Genomic DNA, 24,553 nt, shown 5'->3' with positions numbered 1-24,553 from the left:
CCGGACTGTAGAAGGGGCAGATATTTCAGTGGTGTGGCAACTGTGGGCTTTTTGAATTTCATTGGCAGAAAAAGTGAACTCTTGGAGCTCATAGCATGGGCAGTCGAGGACTCCATCCATCATTTTACAAAGGCAGCTGATGTCCCTGTATTTAACACTGCCTGGGACAACACTGACCACCTGGTGCATCCTCATGGTGCCTTTAATCGCTGCAAGAGGGGGTCCCTCAGCAATATGTTGTGCCATCTTCTCCACTTCTTCTGAAGACACAAAGAATAGCTCTGCAGAAGAGGTCTTCTGTTGCAGCTGCTGGAACAGGGCTTCAGCATCCGGAATATCACTTCCATGGTGCATTGTTTTAAAAAATGTCCCAAAACCTTACAGCTCTGCTTAAAGCAGGTTCATAAATCTAATTAGAGCCCCACATTATGACCTAATGATGGTCAGCTGGTAGAGGGCAGAATGGAAAAGAAAGATGATTGGTGCACACCTTTTATGTAAGCCTTCACTCCCCCAAATACATGGCCATATAGTCGCAGCTGACCATTGTGACACACAAATGCGTGGTCACATTTATGATATCAAATATGTATTTTCCTGTTTAAGAACCATTTTTCCGCCTTTAATGTCAGCCTATACTGCGTTGAATTAATGCTGTTAAAAATAGTTTATTCCAGCTTTCACCACTAGAGGGCAAGGAGGCATTTCCTCCTTGTGAGACAGGTAAGCATGCTGGCCAGCTCTCGCCTTTTCAGGCCAGTAGAAGTGAGAGAGAAAAATGGCCTAGCTAGCATTTGTCCATCTCTTTGATTTCCCGCTCATTCCAGTTAGTAAGTACACGTATATGTGATCAAGATTACAATGTGATTTAAACTGTGATTTTCCAGTATTTTGTTCTTTTTGATTGTTGTAAAAGTAGATAAACTTTCCCCACTAGAGTGAAGGTGGCTATTTTACCTCCGGTGACAAACACATACGGGTTAATGGCAGCTAGCCGTTCAGTTTCCAACATTGTACATTTTTTAATGGATCCCCTGTGATGTTATTTGCTTTCTGAGGCTCCTGTCATAACGTTAAGATGTTTATTAAGCAAAGTTGACTGTGTATTTTCCCAGTTTTAAGCTCATTAGCTTCATGTTCATTCAATCTAACTAGCCTACTCCCTCCTTTCAAATGTCTTGAAACAAGCAAATTAAATGTTCCCGAATGAATGTGTTATATAAATAAAATTTGCCCAGGCATTTTTATTTAATCCAGGGGGGCACTACTGTCTGCACCTTGTAAATCCCTCAAGAGCCGTCAGTTCAGGCACATTATCATCTCAGTATATGGGCAAGAAGACTGAAGACAATAAGGCTGATCAGGCAGTTTGTTCCAGTTTTGAACAACATGGGGTGTGTTCTGTTGTAGTTTCAGCAAAAGTGAAAGTGAAACTATCAGACTGAGAGACGGCGTCTGTAAAATGGAGGCTAAAGCTTTGATTCCTGAGGACGAGCTCTGTTGCTCTGTATGTTGTGATATTTTTAAAGAGCCTGTTCTCCTGAAATGCAGCCACAGCTTCTGTGGAGTGTGTTTGAAGCAGTACTGGGAAGAGAAGAGCTTTCGAGGGTGTCCCATCTGCAGGAGAAAGGCCTCTATGGAGGATCCTCCTGTAAACTTGGCATTAGAAACTTTCTGTGGAGTCTATTAAGCAGACTAGAGTTTAGGAGAAACTCGCAGTGCAGCGTCACTGCAGTCTCATGTGCAGAAATCTATTTTCTACTGCAACATGACAAAGAGCTCTCTGCCTCGTCTGTCAGACATCAAAAAACACAGAACCACCCAGTCTGTCAGTGGGAGAGGCTGTACCTGAGCTGAAATTCCATTTTGAATTAATGGTCATTTAATATTTTTCAAGACACAATCAAACATGAGTAAAATATCTCTGTGTAAAACATTCAGTTCTGACAGATGGCTGTGGTATGAGGTCTTGTAAATACAGTCAGTCTGGCCTCCACTTCCACTCGCAAAGGCAGCAACAGGAACAAACCTGCTGATCAGGCAAAAGCAGGAAGAGGCATCACTGTATCTGAAAGTGTGTTTACAACCATTAAAACATCACATATTTTAGACTTTCAGCGTAGGGCTTTATGACTAAAATGCAAGCATGGTTAATCTTGATTGGGGGCCTTTTATAGAGAATGTGGCTCCAAACATGAACACTGAAATACGCAGAGACATTTCAGAAATATATAGCAATGATATGTCAAATTAGAAGTACTGACAGGACAAATAGAGATATCACACATGACATTTAATATAATAAAGGTCACAACCTAATAACATTTCTGTTAAATATTCTGTTATTTGCTTGGGGAGAGAACTGAGCAACAACCAGGAGGTACAGAAATCCACAATGACTGGTGGAGACAACAGCTAGACATTTGCACAAAAAATTCTTATACCAATAAGTCAAATCAATTTTATAAGTGCTTTAACATTTCTTACAGTCTACTATAAAATATGAAATTACAACCCAGCAAAATTTATTTTTTAATCCTATATGCTGTACAGTTTGACTGGTTTAATTTTTTTGAAAATGCATCACATAACATTTTATGCTGTGTTATAAGTATAGTGAAACATCTTTCATTTGTAGCAGGGCTATTTTCCTGACTACTTTTCCCATGTTCGTAATAAGCTGTACTGACTTTCATTTGTATTGCAGCAGGGATATTACTGTGCCATTTGTGTCTTTCTGGAAGTGATAACTGATTAATTTAACTCCAGGAGGAACTCAAGCCTGCACTTAATATTATTAAAGAAAAACTGAAGAGGTTTACTGAGGTTGAACAAGAATGTAAGAAAACAGCTGAACACATCAAGGTAAGGAAAGCAATTATGAATGCTGTTTAGGTACAAAATATAAAATAATTGTTTTTGGTTTATGTTCATTTTGACAGGCATAACGAACACACTGGCTGCCACACTTACATAACAAAACATAGTTACACTATTCAAGTTTAAAATAGTGTGTTTGAATTGCAGAGTCAGGTCCAGCACACAGAGAGGCAGATAAAGGCAGAGTTTGAGAAGCTCCACCAGTTCCTGCGAGAGGAAGAGGAGGCCAGACTAGCTGCTCTGAGGGAGGAAGATGAGCAGAAGAGTCGGATCATGAATGAGAAGATAGAAAACATCACAGGACAAATCTCCACTCTTACAGACAAAATCACAGCTATACAGAAGGCAATGGACACTGAAGACACCTCCTTTTTACAGGTAAGAGTTGGATTTACTGTAATTCAGTATGCTGGTTTGTGGTTATTTACAATATTTGGCTGTGTTCCCTTAGTCTGCACCAATGCAGCAGTAGCCTACTGTGACAGTGTCTCAGACTCAGGGTGCAGGTGTTCATAGAGATGCATCTGCTCATTTTAAAATGTCATCACACATTTTTTTTTTTATATTTTTGAATTTTGTGAAAAATTGGTGTCGCCTGAAAGTCAATAGAAAACATCACCACTGCAGAGTAGGACATGTCCTGTATAATTTACAGAAGGCCTCATTTTCCCCACATAATTGTCTTTCACCATTGTGTCCTCTATAATAGCAATGACACTGTACACTACATGCAGGTAACTGCTACAAAGTTCAAGACGGATGAAACTGCCTGTTCACTCTCTAGATTTGCAGTCATTTGATTCGGAGTTGCTGAGAAATCTTCCAGCCACATGGTAGCAAAATTAATGATCAACAAAACCTGCCCAGCATATTTATACACAACCGTGAGAATGCTGGGATGTTCATTGCTTAATTATCTCAGGAGTCACACCTGTGTGGAAGCTCCTGCTTTCAATATTCTTTGCATCCTTCATTTATTCAAGAGTTTCCTTTATTTTAACAGTTACCTGTACATTACAGTACCTTCATTCGTATTTGCTTACTGTTAAAATTACATCACTTATTTGCATGGCTCTTGTTTTTCCACTTATTATAACATGTCTCTCATAACGGTCTCTACTGAGTATGTTTATACATGTATACATCTTATCACAATTGTGCTGTTATGTGTTTTACAGAGCTACAAGAACATCAAGGAAAGGTATGCAGACTCTGCCCTTTTTTCTAGTGTCTGTTTAAGTCTCTTCAAACCCTAAACCTGGGGCGACATAACTCAGGAGGTAAGAGCGGTTGTCTGGCAGTCGGAGGGTTGCCAGTTTGATCCCCCGCCCTGGGTGCGTCGATGTGTCCCTGAGCAAGACACCTAACCCCCAATTGCTCCCAACGAGCTGATTGGTACCTTTCATGGCAGCCTTTCACCGTTGGCGTGTGTGTGTGTGTGTGTGTGTGTGTGTGTGAATGGGTGAATGAGAGGCATCAATTGTAAAGCGCTTTGGATAAAAGCGATATATAAATACAGTCCATTTACCATTTAAATCTTGAGTGACTCCTGCTTGTCATTACAGAGCCCAGTGCACACTGCAGGATCCAGAGCTGCTCTCAGGGGCACTGATAGATGTGGCCAAACACCTGGGCAACCTGAAGTTCAGAGTCTGGGAGAAGATGCAGGAGATGGTGCAGTACAGTGAGTATCTGGGGCAAAAGTTGAAATCACATTATGTGTGAACATTTAATGAAAACAAACTCAAAAACTGAGCTGTATGGTGTGAAAGATGAACAGTACAGAATCATCCAGTCTCAGTTCCCGTCAAGTTTAGGAAGATTCTGGGGCTGCACTGCAGCACTCTCAATTTAATATCAGAAAACAAGCAAGCACAGAATTAGTAGACTATTTAAAACTTAATTAAAACTGCAGTTTGTAAGTTTGGAGAAAATAACTAGTGTTATAACCGGCCCGAAGGACCGCAACAAACAAGTCCAGTGTACCAAAAAACAATCCAGAAACTAATCTAAAAACACAAACCCAGACATTTATTAGAATAACCAACAAACTAATCACAAACTAAAACAACAGGAAAACCCACAAAGTTCAAACAAAACGATCTTCACAAAAACTACAAACCCAAAACCACAAATCAAACCACACACCAAAGAAACCTGAAAGAAGATCTCTCAAAGAAAATAACTCTACACACACCACACACCACACACCACACACCACACACCACACACCACACACCACACACCACACACCACACACCACACACCACACACCACACACCACACACCACACACCACACACCACACACCACACACCAAAGAAACCCCAATGAAGATCTCAAAGAAAGAACTCCCCTGCCTCATACTGCAGGGCTTATGTTGGCCACCGGCAGGTGGAGGCAATCAAGCAATTAAGCAATCAGGCAACTACCTCCTCCTGCACCACCCAGACCAGCAGAGGCAGGGAACGCAACACTAGATTAAAAAAAAAAAACATGCAACCCCCTCCCACCCCTCCCCTCAGCTCTCCCTTCAAGCCCTTCCCTATAAGGCCTAATTCATATCAGGAACTATTAGCTGTGTGAATTACGTGCATGAATGAATGAATGAATTTTATTATTGTGTCATGCATCACACCGATGCCCAGCCCACATTGGCTTATATGACACCAACATTTTGCATATAACAGATCCAGAGTAAATCATAAACCTATTAAAATGCAACAAACACATATCTGATACATATGCCCTGTACAAAACAGTATAGACTCCATAACCAAACCTTCTTATCTTCTTTTTCAGGTTTTTGCAACATATACATAGTCATTACATAAATAATAACACCTCATTAGAGATTAAACAAACAATACATCTTGCCTTCTTTTCCAGGTGTTTGATACAAAGTTAGCCATTTTAAAAACGTCAAACTTAAATAGCAATTTATTCATCATCCCCACCCCCCCAAAACACTTCAGGATTTTGTTTAGACATTTCATGGAAAATTGGTGCTCTTAGATCATCATAATATGTACAGTACAGCATAAAGTGGGATTCATTTTCAGTTTCACCCAGATCACATAACAGACATAGTCTTTTTTCTTCAACTACATCATTAGATCTGCCTACCTCAATAGCCAGAGGAAGGATACCGGTTCGTAACTGGGCAACCAGGGACCTTTGGCTTCTGGTTAGGTATGCCATAACGTATGGTTCAGGGCCATCGTTTTGCTTAACATGAATATATGTCCTTAATTTTGGTTTTAGCAATATATTATTAAACCAATTTTCTTCAAAGTTTGATAAAAGCTTATATTTAATCATGTTAATATTACACCGTAAGTTATTTCTGTAAATATATTGTAAATCAACTTCCTCAAAAAATGCATCAAGTTCTTTTGTCCATGGGGTGTTGTGTAATTTCACCCTGAATAGCTAGAACTGGAGCAAATTTATGTACCCCAAGAAAACATTGTATGGATCTGTTCTGAATAGAATTGGCGTTTTTGGATTCTTTAAAGCCCCATATGCCAGCAGCATAATTCAGTACAGGAGAGACACAGGCATCATAAAGTTGTGAATATGTTGAACAGCCAAGATCTTTGCACACTTTCAATTCATTAATCACTGAGCCTAACGCTCTCCCAGCCAAAGTCACTGGGGATTTTATTCCCACCTCGTAGGTCATAAATTCATCCAGGGCAAACCCCAGGTATTTATACACATTAGCATATTCTAGTGGCGATGGTCCAAAAGTGATATTTTGTATACTTCTTGCTGTACCCTTTTTCCTGAAATGCATTATCTGGGTTTTACTCTGATTTATTGTATTGCATTGAATTTGCTATGATATGTGCTCATTTATTTAATTTCATGATGCAAACAGATTTTGTTTTTAAAGCATAAATCTATTACTACCGTGTATTCGAAATCAAAACAATGATATACAGTTTCCCATGTATGTGACATAATCTGAATAGAGTATTTGAAATGTGCCTCTTCTCACAGCCTTTTAAATATCTTTCTTTTTCATATTTCAGCTCCTGTGGTGCTGGACCCCAACACTGCAGCCCCCTGTGTCTCTCTCTCTGATGACCTGACCACTGTGAGATACACAGGTACAGAGCAGAAATGTCCTGACAATCCAGAGAGGTTTAAACCCAGTGTGCATGTGCTGGGATCTGAGGGGTTTACCTCAGGGACACACAGCTGGGAGGTGAAGGTTGGGAATAAACCTAGGTGGGCTATAGGAGTGGTGAAAGAGTCCATCAGTAGGATGGGAAAAATAACATACAGCCCAAAGAAAGGATTCTGGGTCTTAAGGCTGAGGCATGGTAATGAGTACTATGCATCTGGACCTGCTGGCCTCACAATGAAGAGGAAGCCCCAGAGCATCAGAGTGCAGCTGGACTATGCCAGGGGGGAGATGTCCTTCTTCGACTCCAGTGACATGTCACTCATTTACACTTTTAAAGACACATTTACTGAGAGAGTGTTTCCGTACTTTGGTCCCGGTTTGAAAGAAGATAAGGATGAAGGACCCCTGCAGATATGTCCAGTGAAAATCTCTGTAAAAGTAATGTCAAACCAGTGAAGGTATTTGTTTTTAAAAAAGAACAAAGTAGAGATGTTGTACTTGGACATAACCTTTGTTGTTTCTAATGTGTCTCAGCATGCCTGGATGCTGATTTGGGTACTCTGGGGTAGACTTGCTGGAGATGTGAATTGATCAAGGTGAGGTGGTTGATGGCCTACCAGAAATAAATGTGAGGCAGACATACACTCAGATAACAGTGATCATTTGGTTAATGTAATAAGCCTCAGTATGCAGGAATACTGATTTGGGACAGACCAGAGGAAGTGCAAAGGGGGGTGTTTTAATAGTCTGTCAGAAGAGAGCAGACATGCATGCAGAGGTAACAGTTACTGCTTGATTTCCTGCAACTTCATTGCTAGATTTTGTCCTGGAAAAGGGGTAAAAAGCTGGTGCTTGAACCACACTTTATTGTGACTTACCTGCATTGCTTTTACCTCATATCTTTCATGCTGTGCAGGAGACAATTTTTGTTTATTAATATTAATTGGTATTGATCTAAACTTTTGAACTAATAATTTTACTTTGCAAAGGATCAAATTCCATCATACCTAAAAAATACTATAGAAGAAATCAATTTATTATTATTATTTTTATTATTATTATTATTATTATTATTATTATTATTATTAATAATAATAATAATAATAATAATAATAATAATATAATTAATTATTTGGGTTTTGTTTTCATCTAGCTCATAGGACAAATCATTTCAATTAATGTTTATACATAAAGCAAATGTGCTCTTTTTATTCGTTTTTATTTTCCATTGCAGTTGAAAAAACAAGTTGGTGTACAATCAGTCCTGGTATCATAAAAACATATGTAAAATAAAATTTTAAAACATTTAATTTTAAAACAATTGTAAAAAATGCAGATGCATTCGTCTGGTTTAATCAAATTATTTTATATCTGATTTATTTAAATCCTGGGTGGATAAGGCAGTGTACAAGCTTGAAAAGTTTACATATCGTGAGCTCTATTCAGATTGATTGCATCAGTCTCCTGTACACTTTTCAGACTTTACTTTACAGATGCAGTGAAGAATAAATTCACCCTGTCAGCTCCATGCTGTAGGATTTACATCTGAGCCTTCAGTAGCCTCACCTGCACACCTGCCATTGGTTTCTCATTCCCTTTCCTTGAATGATAGTTATTATACGACAGTTATAAGAATAATCACCCATAATTAAATAATTGATTTACACAATTTAAATGATTTTACATGAATGACTTTTTCTACAAGGCAATAACAATAAAAAAATATATATTCAAACACAATCCCATATTTTCCCAATATTTTCAAATTTGTCAATTATTCTACTGTTGTGGTTCACTGAAACATGAATAAAATGAATGTAGTTTTACATATCAATATTAGTAAAAATACAATACAACCTAGTTAATTAACCCTCTAAAACCTCATGTTTCCAATGTCCCTTATTGTGGTTCTGCTCACTCCACTCCAGAATATTTGATAATAATATGATTAATGGTCAATTATGATTAATTGATTCTTTAACTTATTCATCAGCAGGGCAACCCATACTGTTAAAAAGTACAGAATAATCATAATTTCAAGCCAATTTGTTTCACTATTTTTTTAGTTTTGAGCATAATTTAGATTTTTTTTTAATTTTGTGGTCAATTTATGCTAGTGAACATCAATTAGTTCAGAAAAACTTGCCTTGAAATGTTCAGTACATCACTTTACTTAGATGACATCACTGTCAGAGACACATACACTGGGATGACATCACTGTAATAGACATAGACACCCTCACTGGAAAGATCTGAAAAGCTCCAGGATTTGCTCAGTGTATAAATTAGCACTGAAATATGGGAAGAGTCTCTCTCAGCTAAATGTATGTCTCAGCCCTGCCCCACAGTCATAGTGCCTATAACCGTGGCTTCCATTAGACCCCACCCACAGTATGTCCTCCCCCTTCCTAATCGGTGCTTGTTGCTCTCAGCACACAGAAGTAGTGTAGCGGTTGGCACAGACTCCCATGACCCGAGCGAGTTGTGAGTGTGTAATCTGTTAATGATACACTGTCTTGAAAAACTATAGCATTTATGACAATATGCAGTTCTTCTGAATGAGCTAATATATCTAATTGTGGTTTAATCCCTTCAAGATGTAAACCCTGGCAAATGATTCCCATATCCCTTATCCACTGGGTTGTCCAAGAAAGGACACGCCACACCGTAAAAAAAACAAAACAAAAAAAAAACGGTAGAAACAGTTTCGGTAAAATGTCAAATTTATATTTTATTTTCTTTTTCAAAACATTGTCAAAGTCATGTAGAATAACGATAACTCGATATTTAATGGCCATCCCATAAGGATTTCAAACTGTTTTTTTTTCATTGACAGCATTAATGCTTGTCTTTTCACTATTATATTATGGGATTTTATTTTTATTTAGTACAGTTTATCACGGACACCTGCAAAGTGACTGGTCTCCTGAATTTGTCTCACCAAATGATATGGGGTAGGTTGGGTTTAGCTCAAGTTAACCTGTCAGGTGGCAGGTTAGTTTCAGAGCATACGTTACCATAGCATCTGACTCAGGCTTTCTCTGATCCTCGTATTGGGACCCGATAATTCAGGATTTTCTTACATTTTGATTTAATAGATCCGGATAACTTGCTGAACCTGCTTTCTGGAACCAACCCCAGTCAACACTGCTTGTCTGCCTAATTAACAGCTGTTAAATATCACCATCTAGTGGCACATTGTGAGACTGATAAGTGGTAGTGAAACAAACTTACAGCTTTAATTTGTGGTTGGTCCTTATCTCATCATGGCCTGTCCATACTACAAAACAGCACAACCCTTGGGACTGTAATTATGTAATTACTTGCTCTGTAATGGTGTAAGTGTGTTTACAGAAACTCCAGATTGATAGCATGCAGCCTAGATTTAGTGCTGTCTTCAGTTGAACTGGCTTGTGCAGACTCTGCAAAGTTTAGTAGGCTATTCAGTAAAATCTAACAACCCTGTCCCTATAGTGTTTACAGTCCACCAGCATTAAAATAGCTGCGTGCCAGCCTGTTCAGATAGTCTCTGGACTTTTTAATGAAATGCATCTCCATTGATATGTAGCTGTTTCTTATTTGGAATAAATGTTTCTTATTGTACAAATTGTTTGGTTGCAGACATTACATTACATTACAGGCATTTAGCAGACACTCTTATCCAGAGCGACTTACACAACTTTTACATAGCATTTTTACATTGTATCCATTAATACAGCTGGATATATACTGAAGCAATTTCGGTTAAGTACCTTGCTCAAGGGTACAACGGCAGTGTCCTTACCCGGGAATCGAACCTGCGACCTTTCGGTTACAAGCCCAGTTCCTTACCCACTGTGCTACACTCCGTCTGGGGGAGTTCAGACCTATGTCCACAACCATAGAAAATGAAATAACGCAAGCCAGTGCATTGTTGAATTACCCTCAAATAGTAAATCACAGGACCCTGTGATTTCAGTACCACCTACAACAGCTACACTTTCCCGGAGGAGAGTGAAAAATGACCACTGCACTTTATCCAGCAGATGGCGCCAGTCTACCACTTTTACATCATGATTTTTCCTTCATGCAGTAAGTGCGGCGCCAGCCATTTGTTATTAATTAATTTGCTTAGCACGTCATTCATTCCAGTGACCATAAAAAAGATTTTCAAAAAGAACTCCTTTTTATATCTGTGGTTAATTAAAAAAAAGAAGTAGAATAACAGCAATTATTTCAGTCTGCATTTATCTGCATTTTTAAAACATCCAGACTCATGAATTTCCTCTTAAAGATAATATTATATGTATATATAAGGTTTCAGTCATTGTATAGCCCTTTTTCATGAATGTTCTTGATGATATAACTTCATTTGGCTTATGACTTCATGAAGTTTTCCTCACTACTGACAAAGGTCATGAGCGGGTAGCATATATTTCTTGCCTGACGTGTTTCTTGATTCAAATGGTGACAGAGAAGGTACATGCTGCTCCAACACTGACTTAAGCACGGACATGCACATTCAGATACGCATGTATGCTCACATGGGTACACATACAGACACATACGCACATGTAAGTATGCACCCCTCACATGCATGCATTAAAAATATGCCATACGTGTACACATACACAAGCATGCTCATGAACATGCAGATTTGCATGCGCAGTAAATATACACACACACACACACACACACACACACACACCCACACCCTTAGACACCACTGTGCATTATATTATAGTTAATGGGGTCTCCCTGCTACTCCCCTTTTGTACCTCCTATGGGCTGTTGTATTTAAGTGTGTGCCTTTGTTTGTATACATGTATGTGTACACATTTTTGTGGGTTCTGGCAAACATTTCCATGTAAAATTAATTATGTGATACATTTCAAAAGGGTTGCATGATGTTTCAGTAAACAAAGAAAGTGAATGACTGCAGCACACTGCAGTTGAAAGGTCACCTGCTCTGCCCTGCAATCTGACCAATATTGAATGTTGTGACACTCAGTGTTCTAATTGCAGCATTCTGAAGTTCTGCTGCCTAGTGATGGTTCTGTTTGTTTGGTCAGACTGGTACTGTTTAGTATGAATGCATGTTCTCCCCTCCCACCCTACTGGCCGCTGTACTTTTGTTTGTAACACACTGATCCGTTTTTGCTGTTCAATAAACTCCCTGTTTCAGGAGAAGTATGTAATGTATTGATATAGGGCAGACATCACAAATATACCCCAGGCCTAATGTTACATTAATTCTGGGTGATTCTGGGTCTTAATGCTGAGGAATGGTGATGCTTATAGTGCATCTGGAGCTTCTGACCTCACACTGAGGAAAAAGCCCCAGAGCATCAGAGTGCAGCTGGACTATGATGGGAGGGAGGTGTCCTTCTTCAACCCCAGTGGCATGTCACTCATTTACTGTTGTAAAGACACATTTACTGAGAGAGTGTTTCCATACTTCTCTCCCGGTTTAAACAAAGACGGTAGGAATGAAGAACCCCTCCATATATGCCAAGTGAAAGTTTCTGTAACAGTGACGCTGGCCCAGTGAACATGTTTTTTTTTTAATGAACAAAGTAGAGATGTTGCACAAAGGGATTTAGGTTATTTCTAATCTGCCTCAGCATGTCAGGTTATTGACTTGATCTGGGGCAGAACTGCTGCACATTGAATTGACCAAAGGGAGCTGGTTTATGACCTACCAGAACCAAACGAGAGGCAGACACACAGAGGTAACAATGTATAAAGGATAGTAATTCCATCTGCAGGAGCATCCCGCTCGTGAATCCCAGTAGCGTTAATTGAATTATTGAATAGGTGGTATTATTCAATAAGTGTACCTCCGTATTGGGTCATTGGTGGCACCTGTGTGGTAGGCAGTGTCGAGCTGATGAAAGTGCCTCGTACGAGTAGGTGACAGAGCAGGGGGAGAATCAACTGCTGCGGGACGCCAACATCCCACGCCGGAATGCCGAATGGTGAACTTTGGTTGTTTTTGTGTTGCCCTGGTAAGCTAAATACATGATACGCTCTGATCAGATTGATGCATGTTATCCCTCCCAGTTAACGGGATTATCAATGTCCTGTACACCCCAAATTGATTGGGTAATGTTTGTCCAGTGTCGGTGGGGGTTGAGTGGTGTCCAGCAGCTTATTTATTTATGTAAAGTAGAGTAACTTTTCCCACTCGTGTGAAGTTGGCTATTTTACTCCCGGTCACAAACACATACGGGCTATCGGTTTAGTTTACCATCTTTGTACATTTTTAATGGATCCTATGTAATGTTATTTGCTTTTCTGAAGTTCCTGTCATAACATTATTATGTTTATTAAGGGAAGCTGACAGTGTATTTTCCTAGCTTTAAGCTCATTAGCTTCATGTCAATTCACGCTAATTGCAGCCTACTCCTCTCTTCTCATTATAACAATGATAGGGAGGTCAAACTTGTTTTGGCCATCTTTCAGAAAATATATTTTGACAGCTTATTTTTCATGAATGTCATATATGCTACTGTATAATCAAATCTCATAAAAAACACGTTTTCAACGTACAAAAATGCCAAGTTACTCACACATACAAGACATAGCCTACACCGTCTATAACTCATTCATTCAGACTGCCAAAATCCAGGCCTGCCATTAAAAGTATTGATATCCAAATGACGCCAAGTTACGGTACTACAAACAATATAGGCTATCTTGCCTCACCGAAATTAAATAAGATGTATTCCAAAGCAGTGCTACCCAATATTTCCTGAAGTCATTTGGCCCTGTGTGTATAAGCATGCAGTACATGGACAGGCCAAATGATATGTGTGGATGGCTTTCTCAAAGTCAAGATTGATTGAATAGGCATCTATATGTCCAATTTGTATTGGTATGTATGTATTTCGCTGGCCAGCCTTTCTGTTGCGTGAATTATGTTTCTTGGTATAAATGTCTGTTCGTAAATGTGAATGTAACATGCTACGAGGGAAATGTCCCCATGGGGATGAAGAAGTTCTCTATGTATGTATGTACAATATGTATAGGCTATTACATGCAGAATGTATTGTACGTAGAAAATATACAATCACTTGTACATTTACTGAAATTCAGTTCAGAATCAAGTGTAACCATATGTTGTCCGGATAAATATGCTTTCTGTAGTTACTGACCAGCAGTTTTCTACATGAATTTCAATGTGTTCCATGAGGCAATTCGAAATATTCAACACTTTGATCTGACACAAAGTGTGCATGGAATGTGAAATGGGAAGATTACAAAACACAGGGCCAAGTGACTTGAAAGAATTGAGGAAATATTGGGTAGCATTGCTTTGGAATACATCTTATTTAATTTTGGTGAGGCAAGATAGCCTATAGCCTATTGTTTGTAGCACTGTAAATTGGCATCATTTGGATATCAATACTTTTAATGGTAGGCCTGGATTTTGGCAGTCTGAATGAATGAGTTATAGACCGTGTATGTCTTGTATGTGTGAGTAACTTGGCATTTTTGTACGTTGAAAACGTGTTTTTTATGAGATATTGTTTTACACGGTTGACAGACCAGTAAACCCCCCTGCATCAATCGCCCCCGAGCCCACCCCTACTGCAAAATGTAATTAATTTGCTGTCTTTACAAGTGAGATTATAAATATTAACAAATCATCAGTGCCTCCATCCAAAAATAATATAGGTACCTGAAAGGGCCAGTATGTCATGTGGATTGGCTTCATTCTTCTGATGAAGACTACGACAGCAGAACACATTACACCAGTCCTTAGGTCACTACATTGGTGAACCACAGAATAGATTTTAAAATCCTTCTGCTTGTCTGTAAAGCAAAAGTGTTTTTAAGCTATGAACCATTCAGGCCTCTCTGGTCATCTGGGCCTGGTCTGCGTAGTGTCCCCAAGCTGAAAAAAAATAAATTGAGGAAGCTGGTTTTAGACATCATGCCCCACGCTGCTGGAATAAACTCCCAGATGGCCTGAGACCTGCCCCAAATCTTGCTTGCTTTAGAAGCTCAGAACAGTCCTGTTGTCAATCATCTTGCACTAAATTATTCATATTTATCTATTGCTTTTTTATAATGTTGGGGTTTTAAATAGTCTGTATTCATTTAATGATAATTATTGCAAAAATATCTTGAAAATGTACAATTATCTAATTTAATTCCTTTTCATTTTAATGTCTCCTTAGCCTCAACATGCTTTTATTGGGAATGTGTTGTCTATTTGTCCAGTAAGGGCTTTTAGAGAGTGCAGATTATGCATTCTTGTTTCAATGTCTTGAAACAAGCAAAATAAATGTCCCTGAATGAATGTGCTGTATAAATTAAATTTGCCTGGGCATTTTTATTTAATCCAGGGGGACACTACTGGCTGCACCTTGTAAATCCCCCAGAGTAGCCGGTTCAGGCACATTATCATCTCTGTATTTGAGAGAGTTCAAGAAGACTGAAGACAACAAGCCTGATCAGCCAGTTTGTTCCAGTTTTGAACGACATGAGGTGTGTTCTGTTGTAGTTTCAGAAAAAATGAAAGTGAAAATATCAGACTGAGAGACGGAGTCTGTAAAATGGAGGCTAAAGCTTTGATTCCTGAGGACGATCTGTGTTGCTCTGTATGTTGTGATATTTTTAAAGAGCCTGTTGTCCTGAAATGTAGCCACAGCTTCTGTGGAGTGTGTCTGAAGCAGTACTGGGAAGAGAAGAGCTCTCGAGAGTGTCCCATCTGCAGGAGAAAGGCCTCTATGGATGATCCTCCTATAAACTTGGCTTTAAGAAATATTGTGGAGTCCTACTTAAACCAGAAGACTGAGAGAGAAACTACGCACAAGAGTGATGCTCGGTGCAGTCTTCATGGGGAGAAACTTCTATTCTTCTGTGAACATGACAAAGAGCCTCTCTGTCTCGTCTGTCAGACATCAAAAAAACACAGAAACCACCCCGTCTGTCCAGTGGGAGAGGCTGTACTGGAGCTGAAGGTATTCCATTTTGAATATAATGTATTTTATATTTTCAAGACACAGTCAAATATGTGTAAAATATCTCTGTGTATAACATTCGGATCTGATGGACGGCTGTGGTATGAGGTTTTGTAAATACAGTCAGTCTGGCCTCCACTTCCACTCACAAAGGCAGCAACAGGAACAAACCTGCTAATCAGTCAAAAGCAGGAAGTAGCAGCACTGTATCTGAAAGTGTGTTTACAACCATTAAAACATCATGTATATTAGACTTTCAGTGTAGGGCTTTATGAATGAAATGCAAGCATGGTTAATCTTGATTGACAGTTGTGCTTGGGGGCCTTTTAGAGAGAATATGGCTCCAAACATGAACTCTGAAATACACAGAGCCATTTTAGAAATATGTAGGAATGATGTGTCAAATTAGAAGTACTGACAGGACAAATAGAGATATCACACATGACCTTTAATATAATAAAGGTCACGACCTAATAAAGCTGCTGTGAAATACTCCATTATTTGCTTGGGGAGAGAACTGAGCAACAACCAGGAAGTAAAGAAATCCACAATGACTGGTGGAGACAAGAGCTATACATATGCGTAACTTATTCGTACCAATAAGTCAAATCAATTTTACAAGTGCTTTAAGATTTCTTACAGTCTACTATAAAATATGAAATTACAACCCAGTAAAAGTTATTTTTTAATCCTATATGCTGTAAAATTTGACTGGTTTAATTTTTTTGAAAATGCATCACATAACATTTTATGCTGTGTTATAAGTATGTTTCACTAATCTTTACTTAATTTGTAGCAGGGCTATTTTCCTGACTACTTTTCCCATGTTCTTAATAAGCTGTACTGACTTTCACTTATATTGCAGCAGGGATATTACTGTGCCATTTGTGTCTTTCTGGAAGTGATAACTGATTCATTTAACTCCAGGAGGAACTCAAGCCTGCACTTAATCTTATTAAAGAAAAACTGAAGAGGTTTACTGAGGTTGAACAAGAATGTAAGAAAACAGCTGAACACATCAAGGTAAGGAAAGCAATTACGAATACTGTTTAGGTACACAAAAATACAAAAGAATTGTTTTTGGTTTATGTTCTTTTTGACAGGTATACCGAACACACTAGCTGCCAAGAAATGAAACATAGTTACACTATTCAAGTTTAAAATAGTGTGTTTTAATTGCAGAGTCAGGCCCAGCACACAAAGAGGCAGATAAAGGCAGAGTTTGAGAAGCTCCACCAGTTCCTGCGAGAGGAAGAGGAGGCCAGACTAGCTGCTCAGGGGGAGGAAGAGCAGCAGAAGAGTCGGATCATGAAGGAGAAGATAGAAAACATCACAGGACACATCTCCACTCTTACAGACAAAATCACAGCTATAGAGAAGGCAATGGACACAGAAGACACCTCCTTTTTACAGGTAGGAGCTTAATTTTTTGTAATTCAGTATGCTGGTTTGTGGTTTTTTGCAATATTTGGCCGTGTTCCCTTATTCTGCATCAATGCAGCAGTAGAGTACTGAGAGTGTGTCAAACTCAGGGTACAGGTATTCAAAGAGATGCATCTGCTCATTTTAAAATGTCATCACATTCTTTTTTATATTTTTGAATTTTGTGTAAAATTGGTGTCACCAGAAAGTCAATAGAAAACACCACCACTGCAGAGTAGGGCATGTCCTGTATAATTTACAGGAGGCCTCATTTTCCCCACATAGTTGTTTTTCACCATTGTGTGCGCTATAATAGCAATGACCCTGTACACTACATGCAGGCAACTGCTACAAAGTTCAAGACAGAGGGATGAAACTGCCTGTTCACTCTCTAGATGTTCACTCATTTGTGAGTTGCTGAGAAATCTTCCAGCCACATGGTAGCCAAATTAATGATCAACAAAACCTGCCCAGCATTTTTATACACAACCGTGAGAATGCTGGGATGTTCATTGCTTAATTATCTCAGGAGTCACACCTGTGTGGAAGCTCCTGCTTTCAATATTCTTTGCATCCTTCATTTGTTCAAGCGTTTCCTTTATTTTGACAGTTACCTGTACATTACTGTACCTTCATTCATATGTGCTTACTGTTTAAATGAAATAACTTTTATTTGCATTGCTCTTGTTTTTCACTTATTATACCCTGTCTCTCATGATGTTCTCTACTGAGTATGTTTATACATGTCTACATCTTATTACAATTGTGCTGTTATGTGTTTTTCAGAGCTACAAGAACATCAAGGAAAGGTATGTAGAGTCTGACCTATTTTCTAATGTCAGTTTAAGTCTCTTCAAACCCTAAATCTGGGGCGACATAGCTCAGGAGGTAAGAGCGGTTGTCTGGCAGTCAGAGGGTTGCCAGTTCGATCCCCCGCCCTGGGTGTGTCGACGTGTCCCTGAGCAAGGCACCTATCCCCTAATTGCTCCCAACAAGCTGATTGGTACCTTTCATGGCAGCCTTTCACCGTTGGCGTGTGAGTGAATTGGTGAATGAGAAGCATCAATTGTAAAGTGCCTTGGATAAAAGCGCTATATAAATGCAGTCCATTTACCATTTAAATCTTGAGTGACTCCTGCTTGTCATTATAGAGCCCAGTGCACACTGCAGGATCCAGAGCTGCTGTCAGGGGCACTGATAGATGTGGCCAAACACCTGGGCAACCTGAAGTTCAGAGTCTGGGAGAAGATGCTGGAGGTGGTGCAGTACAGTGAGTATCTGGGGCAAAAGTTAAAATCACATTATTTGTGAACATCTAATGAAGAGATAAAACTCAAAAAACCGAGCTGTATGGTGTGAAAGATAAACATCCAGTCTCAGTTCCTGTCAAGTTTAGGAAGATTCTGGGGCTGCACTACGCTGCTCTCATTTTAATATCAGAAAACAAGCACAGAATTAGTAGACTACTTAAAACCTAATTAAAACTGCAGTTTGTACGTTTGGAGAAAATAACTAGTGTTACGACCGGCTCGAAGGGCCGCAACAAACAAGTCCAGTGTACCAAAAAACAATCCAGAAACTAATATAAAAACACCAACCCAGACATTTATTAGAATAACCAACAAACTAAAACAAAGGAAAACCCACAAAGTTCAAACAAAACGATCTTCACAAAAACTACAAACACAAACAGCACAAAAGAAACCCCAAAGAAGATCTCAAAGAAATAACTCCCCTGCCTCATACTGCAGGGCTTATGTTGGCCACCGGCAGGTGGAGGCAATCAAGCAATTAGGCAATCAGGCAACTACCTCCTCCTGCACCACCCAGACCAGCAGAGGCAGGGGACATAACACTAGATTAAAATAAAAAATAACATTCAACCCCCTCCCACCCCTCCCCTCAGCTCTCCCTTCAAGCCCCTCCCTATAAGGCCTAATTCATATCAGGAACTATCAGCTGTTTGAATTACGTGCATGAGTGAATTTTATTATTGTGTCATGCATCACACCAATGCCCAGCCCGCATTGGCTTATATGACACCAACATTTTGCATATAACAGATCCAGAGTAAATCATAAACCTATTAAAATGCAACAAACACATATCTGATACATATGCCCTGTACAAAACAGTATAGACTCCATTACCAAACCTTCTTATCTTCTTTTTCATATACATAGTCATTATATAAATAATAACACCTCATTAGAGACTAAACAAACAATACATCCTGCCTTCTTTTCCAGGTGTTTGATATAAAGTTAGCCATTTTAAAAACGTCAAACTTAAATAGCAATTTTTCATCATCTCTACCCCCCCAAAACACTTCAGGATTTCGTTTAGACATTTCATGGAAAATTGGTGCTCTTAGATCATCATATACAGTACAGCATGAAATGGGATTCATTTTAAATTTCACCCAGATCACATAACAGACATAGTCTTTTTTCTTCAACTGCATCATTAGATCTGCCTACCTCAATAGCCAGAGGAAGGATACCGGTTCGTAACTGGGCAACCAGGGACCTTTGGCTTCTGCCATAATGTATGGTTCAGGGCCATAGTTTTGCTTAACATGAATATATGTCCTTAATTTTGGTTTTAGCAATATATTATTAGACCACTTTTCTTCAAAGTTTAATAAAAGCGTATATTTAATCATGTTAATATTACACCGTAAGTTATTTCTGTAAATATATTGTAAATCAACTTCCTCAAAAAATGCATCAAGTTCTTTTGTCCGTGGGGTGTTGTGTAATTTCACCCTGAATAGCTAGAACTGGAGCAAATTTATGTACCCCAAGAAAACGTATGGATCTGTTCTGAATAGAATTGGCGTGTTTGGATTCTTTAAAGCCCCATATGCCAGCAGCACAATTCAGTACAGGAGAGACACAGGCATCATAAAGTTGTGAATATGTTGAATAGCCAAGATCTTTGCACACTTTCAATTTATTAATCACTGAGCCTAACGCTCTTCCAGCCAAAGTCACTAGGGACGTAGGTCATAAATTCATCCCAGGGCAAACCCCAGGTATTTATACACATTAGCATATTCTAGTGGTGATGGTCCAAAAGTGATATTTTATGTACTTCTTGCTGTACCCTTTTTCCTGAAATGCATTATCTGAGTTTTACTCTGATTTATTGTATTGCATTGAATTTGCTATGATATGTGTTCATTTATTTAATTTCATGATGCAAGCAGATTTTGTTTTTAAAGCATAAATCACTATGACTACCGTGTATTCAAAATCAAAACAATGATATACAGTTTCCCATGTATGTGACATAATCTGAATAGAGTATTTGAAATGTGCCTCTTCTCACAGCCTTTTAAATATCTTTCTTCTTGATATTTCAGCTCCTGTGGTGCTGGACCCCAATACTGTACGTGCCACTCTCTCTCTCTCTGATGATCTGACCGCTGTGAGACACACAGGTACAGAGCAGAAATATCCTGACAACCCAGAGAGGTTTAAACTCTATGTGTGTGTGCTGGGATCTGAGGGGTTTACCTCAGGGACACACAGCTGGGAGGTGAAGGTGGGGAATAAACCTAGGTGGGCTATAGGAGTGGTGAAAGAGTCCATCAGTAGGAAGGGAAGTATAACATGCAGCCCAAAGAGAGGATTCTGGATCTTAGTGCTGAGGGATGGTGATGAGTACTGTGCATTTGGAGCTGCTGCCCTCACACTGAAGAGGAAGCCCCAGAGCATCAGAGTGCAGCTGGACTATGACACGGGGATGGTGTCCTTCTTCGACTCCAGTGATATGTCCCACATTTACACTTTTAAAGACACATTTACTGAGAGAGTGTTCCCATACTTCTCTCCACATTCGAGAAAAGATAACAATGATGGACCCCTGCAAATATGCCCAGTGAAAATCTCTGTGAAAGTGATGTAAAACCAGTGAAGGTATTTGTTTTAAAAATGAACAAAGTAGAGATGTTGTACTTGAAAAGACCTTTTGTTGTTTCTAATGTGCCTCAGCATGCCTGGTTGCTGATTTGGGTACTCTGGGGTAGACTTGCTGGAGATGTGAATTGATGAAGGTGAGGTGGTTGATGGCCTACCAGAAACAAATGGGAGGCAGACATACACTCAAATATAAGTGATCATTTGGTTAATGTAATCAGCCTCAGTATGCATGAATACTGATTTGGGACAGACCAGAGGAAGTGCTAAGGGGGATGTTTTAGTAGTCTGTCAGAAGAGAGCAGACATTCATGCAGAGGTAACAGTTACTGCTTGATTTCCTGAAACTTCATTGCTTGATTTTGTTCTGGAAAAGGGGTACAAATCTGGTGCTTGAGCAACACTGTATTGTGACTTACCTGCATTGCTTTTACCTTATATCTTTCATGCTGTACAGGAGACAATTTTTGTTTATTAATATAAATTGATATTGATCAAAAGTTTTGAACTAAGAATTTTACTTTGCAAAGGACCAAATTCCATCATACCTAAAGAATACTATGGAAGAAATCAATTTATTATTATTATGATTATTATTATTATTATTGTTAATAATAATAATAATAATAATAATAATAATAATAATAATAATCATTATTATGAATTCATTAATTGGGTTTTGTTTTGATCTAGCTAATAGGACAAATCATTTCATATAATGTTTATACATAAAGCAGATTCTTCTTGTTTAATCAAATTCTTTTATATCTGATTTCTTTAATTCCTGGGTGGATAAGGCAGTGTACAAGCTTGAAATGTTTGCGTATCGTGAGCTCTATTCAGATTGATTGCATCAGTCTCCTGTGCTCTTCAGATTTTACTTTACTGATGCAGTGAAGAATAAATTCACCCTGTCAGGTCCATGCTGTAGGATTTACATCTGAGCCTTCAGTTGCCTCACCTGCACACTTGCCATTGGTCTCTCATTCCCTTTCATTGAATGTCAGTTATTATACGACATTTATTAGAATAATCAACCATAATTAAATAATTGATTTACACAATTTAATTGATTTTACATGAATTACTTTTTCTATAAGGCAATAGCAATAAAAAATATATACTTTATTAGGTACACCTATTCAACTGCTTGATAACACAAATATCTAATCAGCCAATCACGTGGCAGCAACTCAATGCATTTAGGCATGTAGACATGGTCAAGACAATCTGCTGAAGTTCAAACCAAGCATCAGAACGGGGAAGAAAGGTGACTTAAGTGACTTTGAACGTGGCATGGTTGTTGGTGACAGATGGGCTGGTTTGAGTATTTCATAAACTGCTGATTTACTGGGATTTTCACACACAACCATCTCTAGGATTTACAGAGAATGGTCCGAAAAAGAGAAAATATCTAGTGAGCGGCAGTTCTCTGGGCGAAAATGTCTTGTTGATGGCAGAGGTCAGTGGAGAATGACCAGACTGGTTCGAGCTGATAGAAAGGCAACAGTAACTCAAATAACCACTTGTTACAACCGAGGTATGCAGAAGAGCATCTCTGAATGCACAACACGTCGAACCCTGAAGCAGATGGGCTACAGCAGCAGAAGACCACACCGGGTGCTATTCCTGTCAGCTAAGAACAGGAAACTGAGGCTACAACTGGCACGGGCTCACCAAAATTGGACAATAGAATATTGGAAAAACATTGCCTGGTCTGATGAGTTCTGCTGCAACATTCAGATGGTAGTGTCAGAATTTGGCGTAAACAACATGAATGCATGGATCCATCCTGCCTTGTATCAATGGTTCAGGCTGGTGGTGGAGGTGTAATGGTGTGGGGGATATTTTCTTGGCCCCTTAGTACCAATTGAGCATCGTTTAAGCGCCACAGCCTACCTGAGTATTGTTGCTGACCATGTCCATCCCTTTATGACCACAGTGTACCCATCTTCTAATGGCTACTTCCAGCAGGATGACATGTCACAAAGCTCAAATCATCTCAAACTGGTTTCTTGAACATGACAGTGAGTTCACTGTACTCAAATGGCCTCCACAGTCACCAGATCTTAATCCAATAGAGCACCTTCGGGATGTGATGGAACGGGAGATTTGCATCATGGATGTGCAGCCGACAAATCTGCAGCAACTGCGTGATGCTATCATGTTAATATGGACCAAAATCTCTGAGGAATGTTTCTAGCACCTTGTTGAATCTATGCAGTTATTCTTAAAGCAGTTCTGAAGGCAAAATGGGGTCCAACCCAGTGAGTGTATGAATTAAAACACAACCCCATATTACTCCCAATATTTTCAGATTTGTCCATTATTCTACTGTTGTGGTTCACTGAAACGAATAAAATGAATATAGTTTTACACATCAATATTAGTAAAAATACAACACAACCTAGTTAATTAACCCTCTAAAACGTCATGTTTCCAATGTCCCTCATTGTGGTTCTGTGCTCACTCCACTCCAGAATATTTGATAATAATATGATTAATAATCAATTAAGATTAATTGATGAATTAGCATATTCATCAGCAGGGCAAGCCACACTGTAAAAAGTACAGAATACTAAAAATTTCAAGCCAATTTATTTCACTAAATGTTTTAGTTTTGAGCAGAATTTAGATTTTTAAACTTTGTGGTCAATTTATGCTATTGAACAACAATTATTATAAAACCTTAAAACCTGCCTTTAAATTTTCAGTATTTTAGCTTTTTTGACAGTGCATAATATAAAAGAAACAAATGTATAACAGTCAAAAACAGCACGCCATAATTAGGTGAAAAACGGGTTGGTGCTTTTGCCAAAAAAAAAAGAACATGGCAGTTGTTGATGTCGAAGTTTCACTTAATTTTGTCCACCCCTGTATGTTCTTGCTTATTTTTTTACCCCACAAACACCTTTATTTTTACATTGGTTCTGTGTAAAATTATTAGTCTCATGAACTTGGTTTTGTATTTGAATGAAGTAATAAAAAGTAATCGAATCTCGGCTTGGGCCTTTCTCTGTGGAGTTGCATGTCCTCTCCATGTCTGTGTGGGTTTCCTCTGGGTACTCCGGTTTCTTTCCACAGTCCAAAGACTATGCAGGTAGGCTAATTGGAGATGCCAAATACACGCACGCACCCACGACCACACACAGACACACACACGCACCCACGCCCACAGCACAGCACCAGTTATCCCACTGTGGACTGAGCAGGACAGAGCGCACTCGCGCTTGACAGCGTTAC

General features: G+C 39.0%; 2 protein-coding genes across 2 annotated transcripts in view; both read left to right on the top strand.

Moving 5' to 3' along the window:
• The window catches only part of LOC135246938 (zinc-binding protein A33-like), a 31,948-nt gene extending 23,194 nt beyond the window's left edge, over positions 1-8,754 (top strand). The window contains exons 4-6 of the mRNA XM_064320208.1: positions 4,059-4,081; positions 4,446-4,564; positions 6,917-8,754. Coding sequence (XP_064176278.1) covers positions 4,059-4,081; positions 4,446-4,564; positions 6,917-7,470 — 696 coding nt within the window. The 3' untranslated portion in view covers positions 7,471-8,754. The remainder of the gene's footprint in view (positions 1-4,058; positions 4,082-4,445; positions 4,565-6,916) is intronic.
• LOC135246937 (E3 ubiquitin-protein ligase TRIM35-like) lies at positions 693-24,312 on the top strand. The gene is made up of 7 exons (XM_064320207.1): positions 693-830; positions 15,348-15,965; positions 16,893-16,988; positions 17,148-17,378; positions 18,174-18,196; positions 18,539-18,657; positions 20,755-24,312. The coding sequence occupies exons 2-7, from the start codon at positions 15,558-15,560 to the stop codon at positions 21,297-21,299; spliced, it is 1,422 nt and encodes a 473-aa protein (XP_064176277.1). The 5' UTR covers positions 693-830; positions 15,348-15,557; the 3' UTR covers positions 21,300-24,312.
• The last annotated feature ends 241 nt before the right edge of the window (positions 24,313-24,553 follow it).

The sequence above is a fragment of the Anguilla rostrata genome, unplaced genomic scaffold, assembly GCF_018555375.3.
Source record: "Anguilla rostrata isolate EN2019 unplaced genomic scaffold, ASM1855537v3 scaf0981, whole genome shotgun sequence".
Lineage (NCBI taxonomy): Eukaryota > Metazoa > Chordata > Actinopteri > Anguilliformes > Anguillidae > Anguilla > Anguilla rostrata.
Note: the sequence above shows the minus strand (reverse complement) of the source record. Positions and strands in the feature narration are given on the sequence as shown.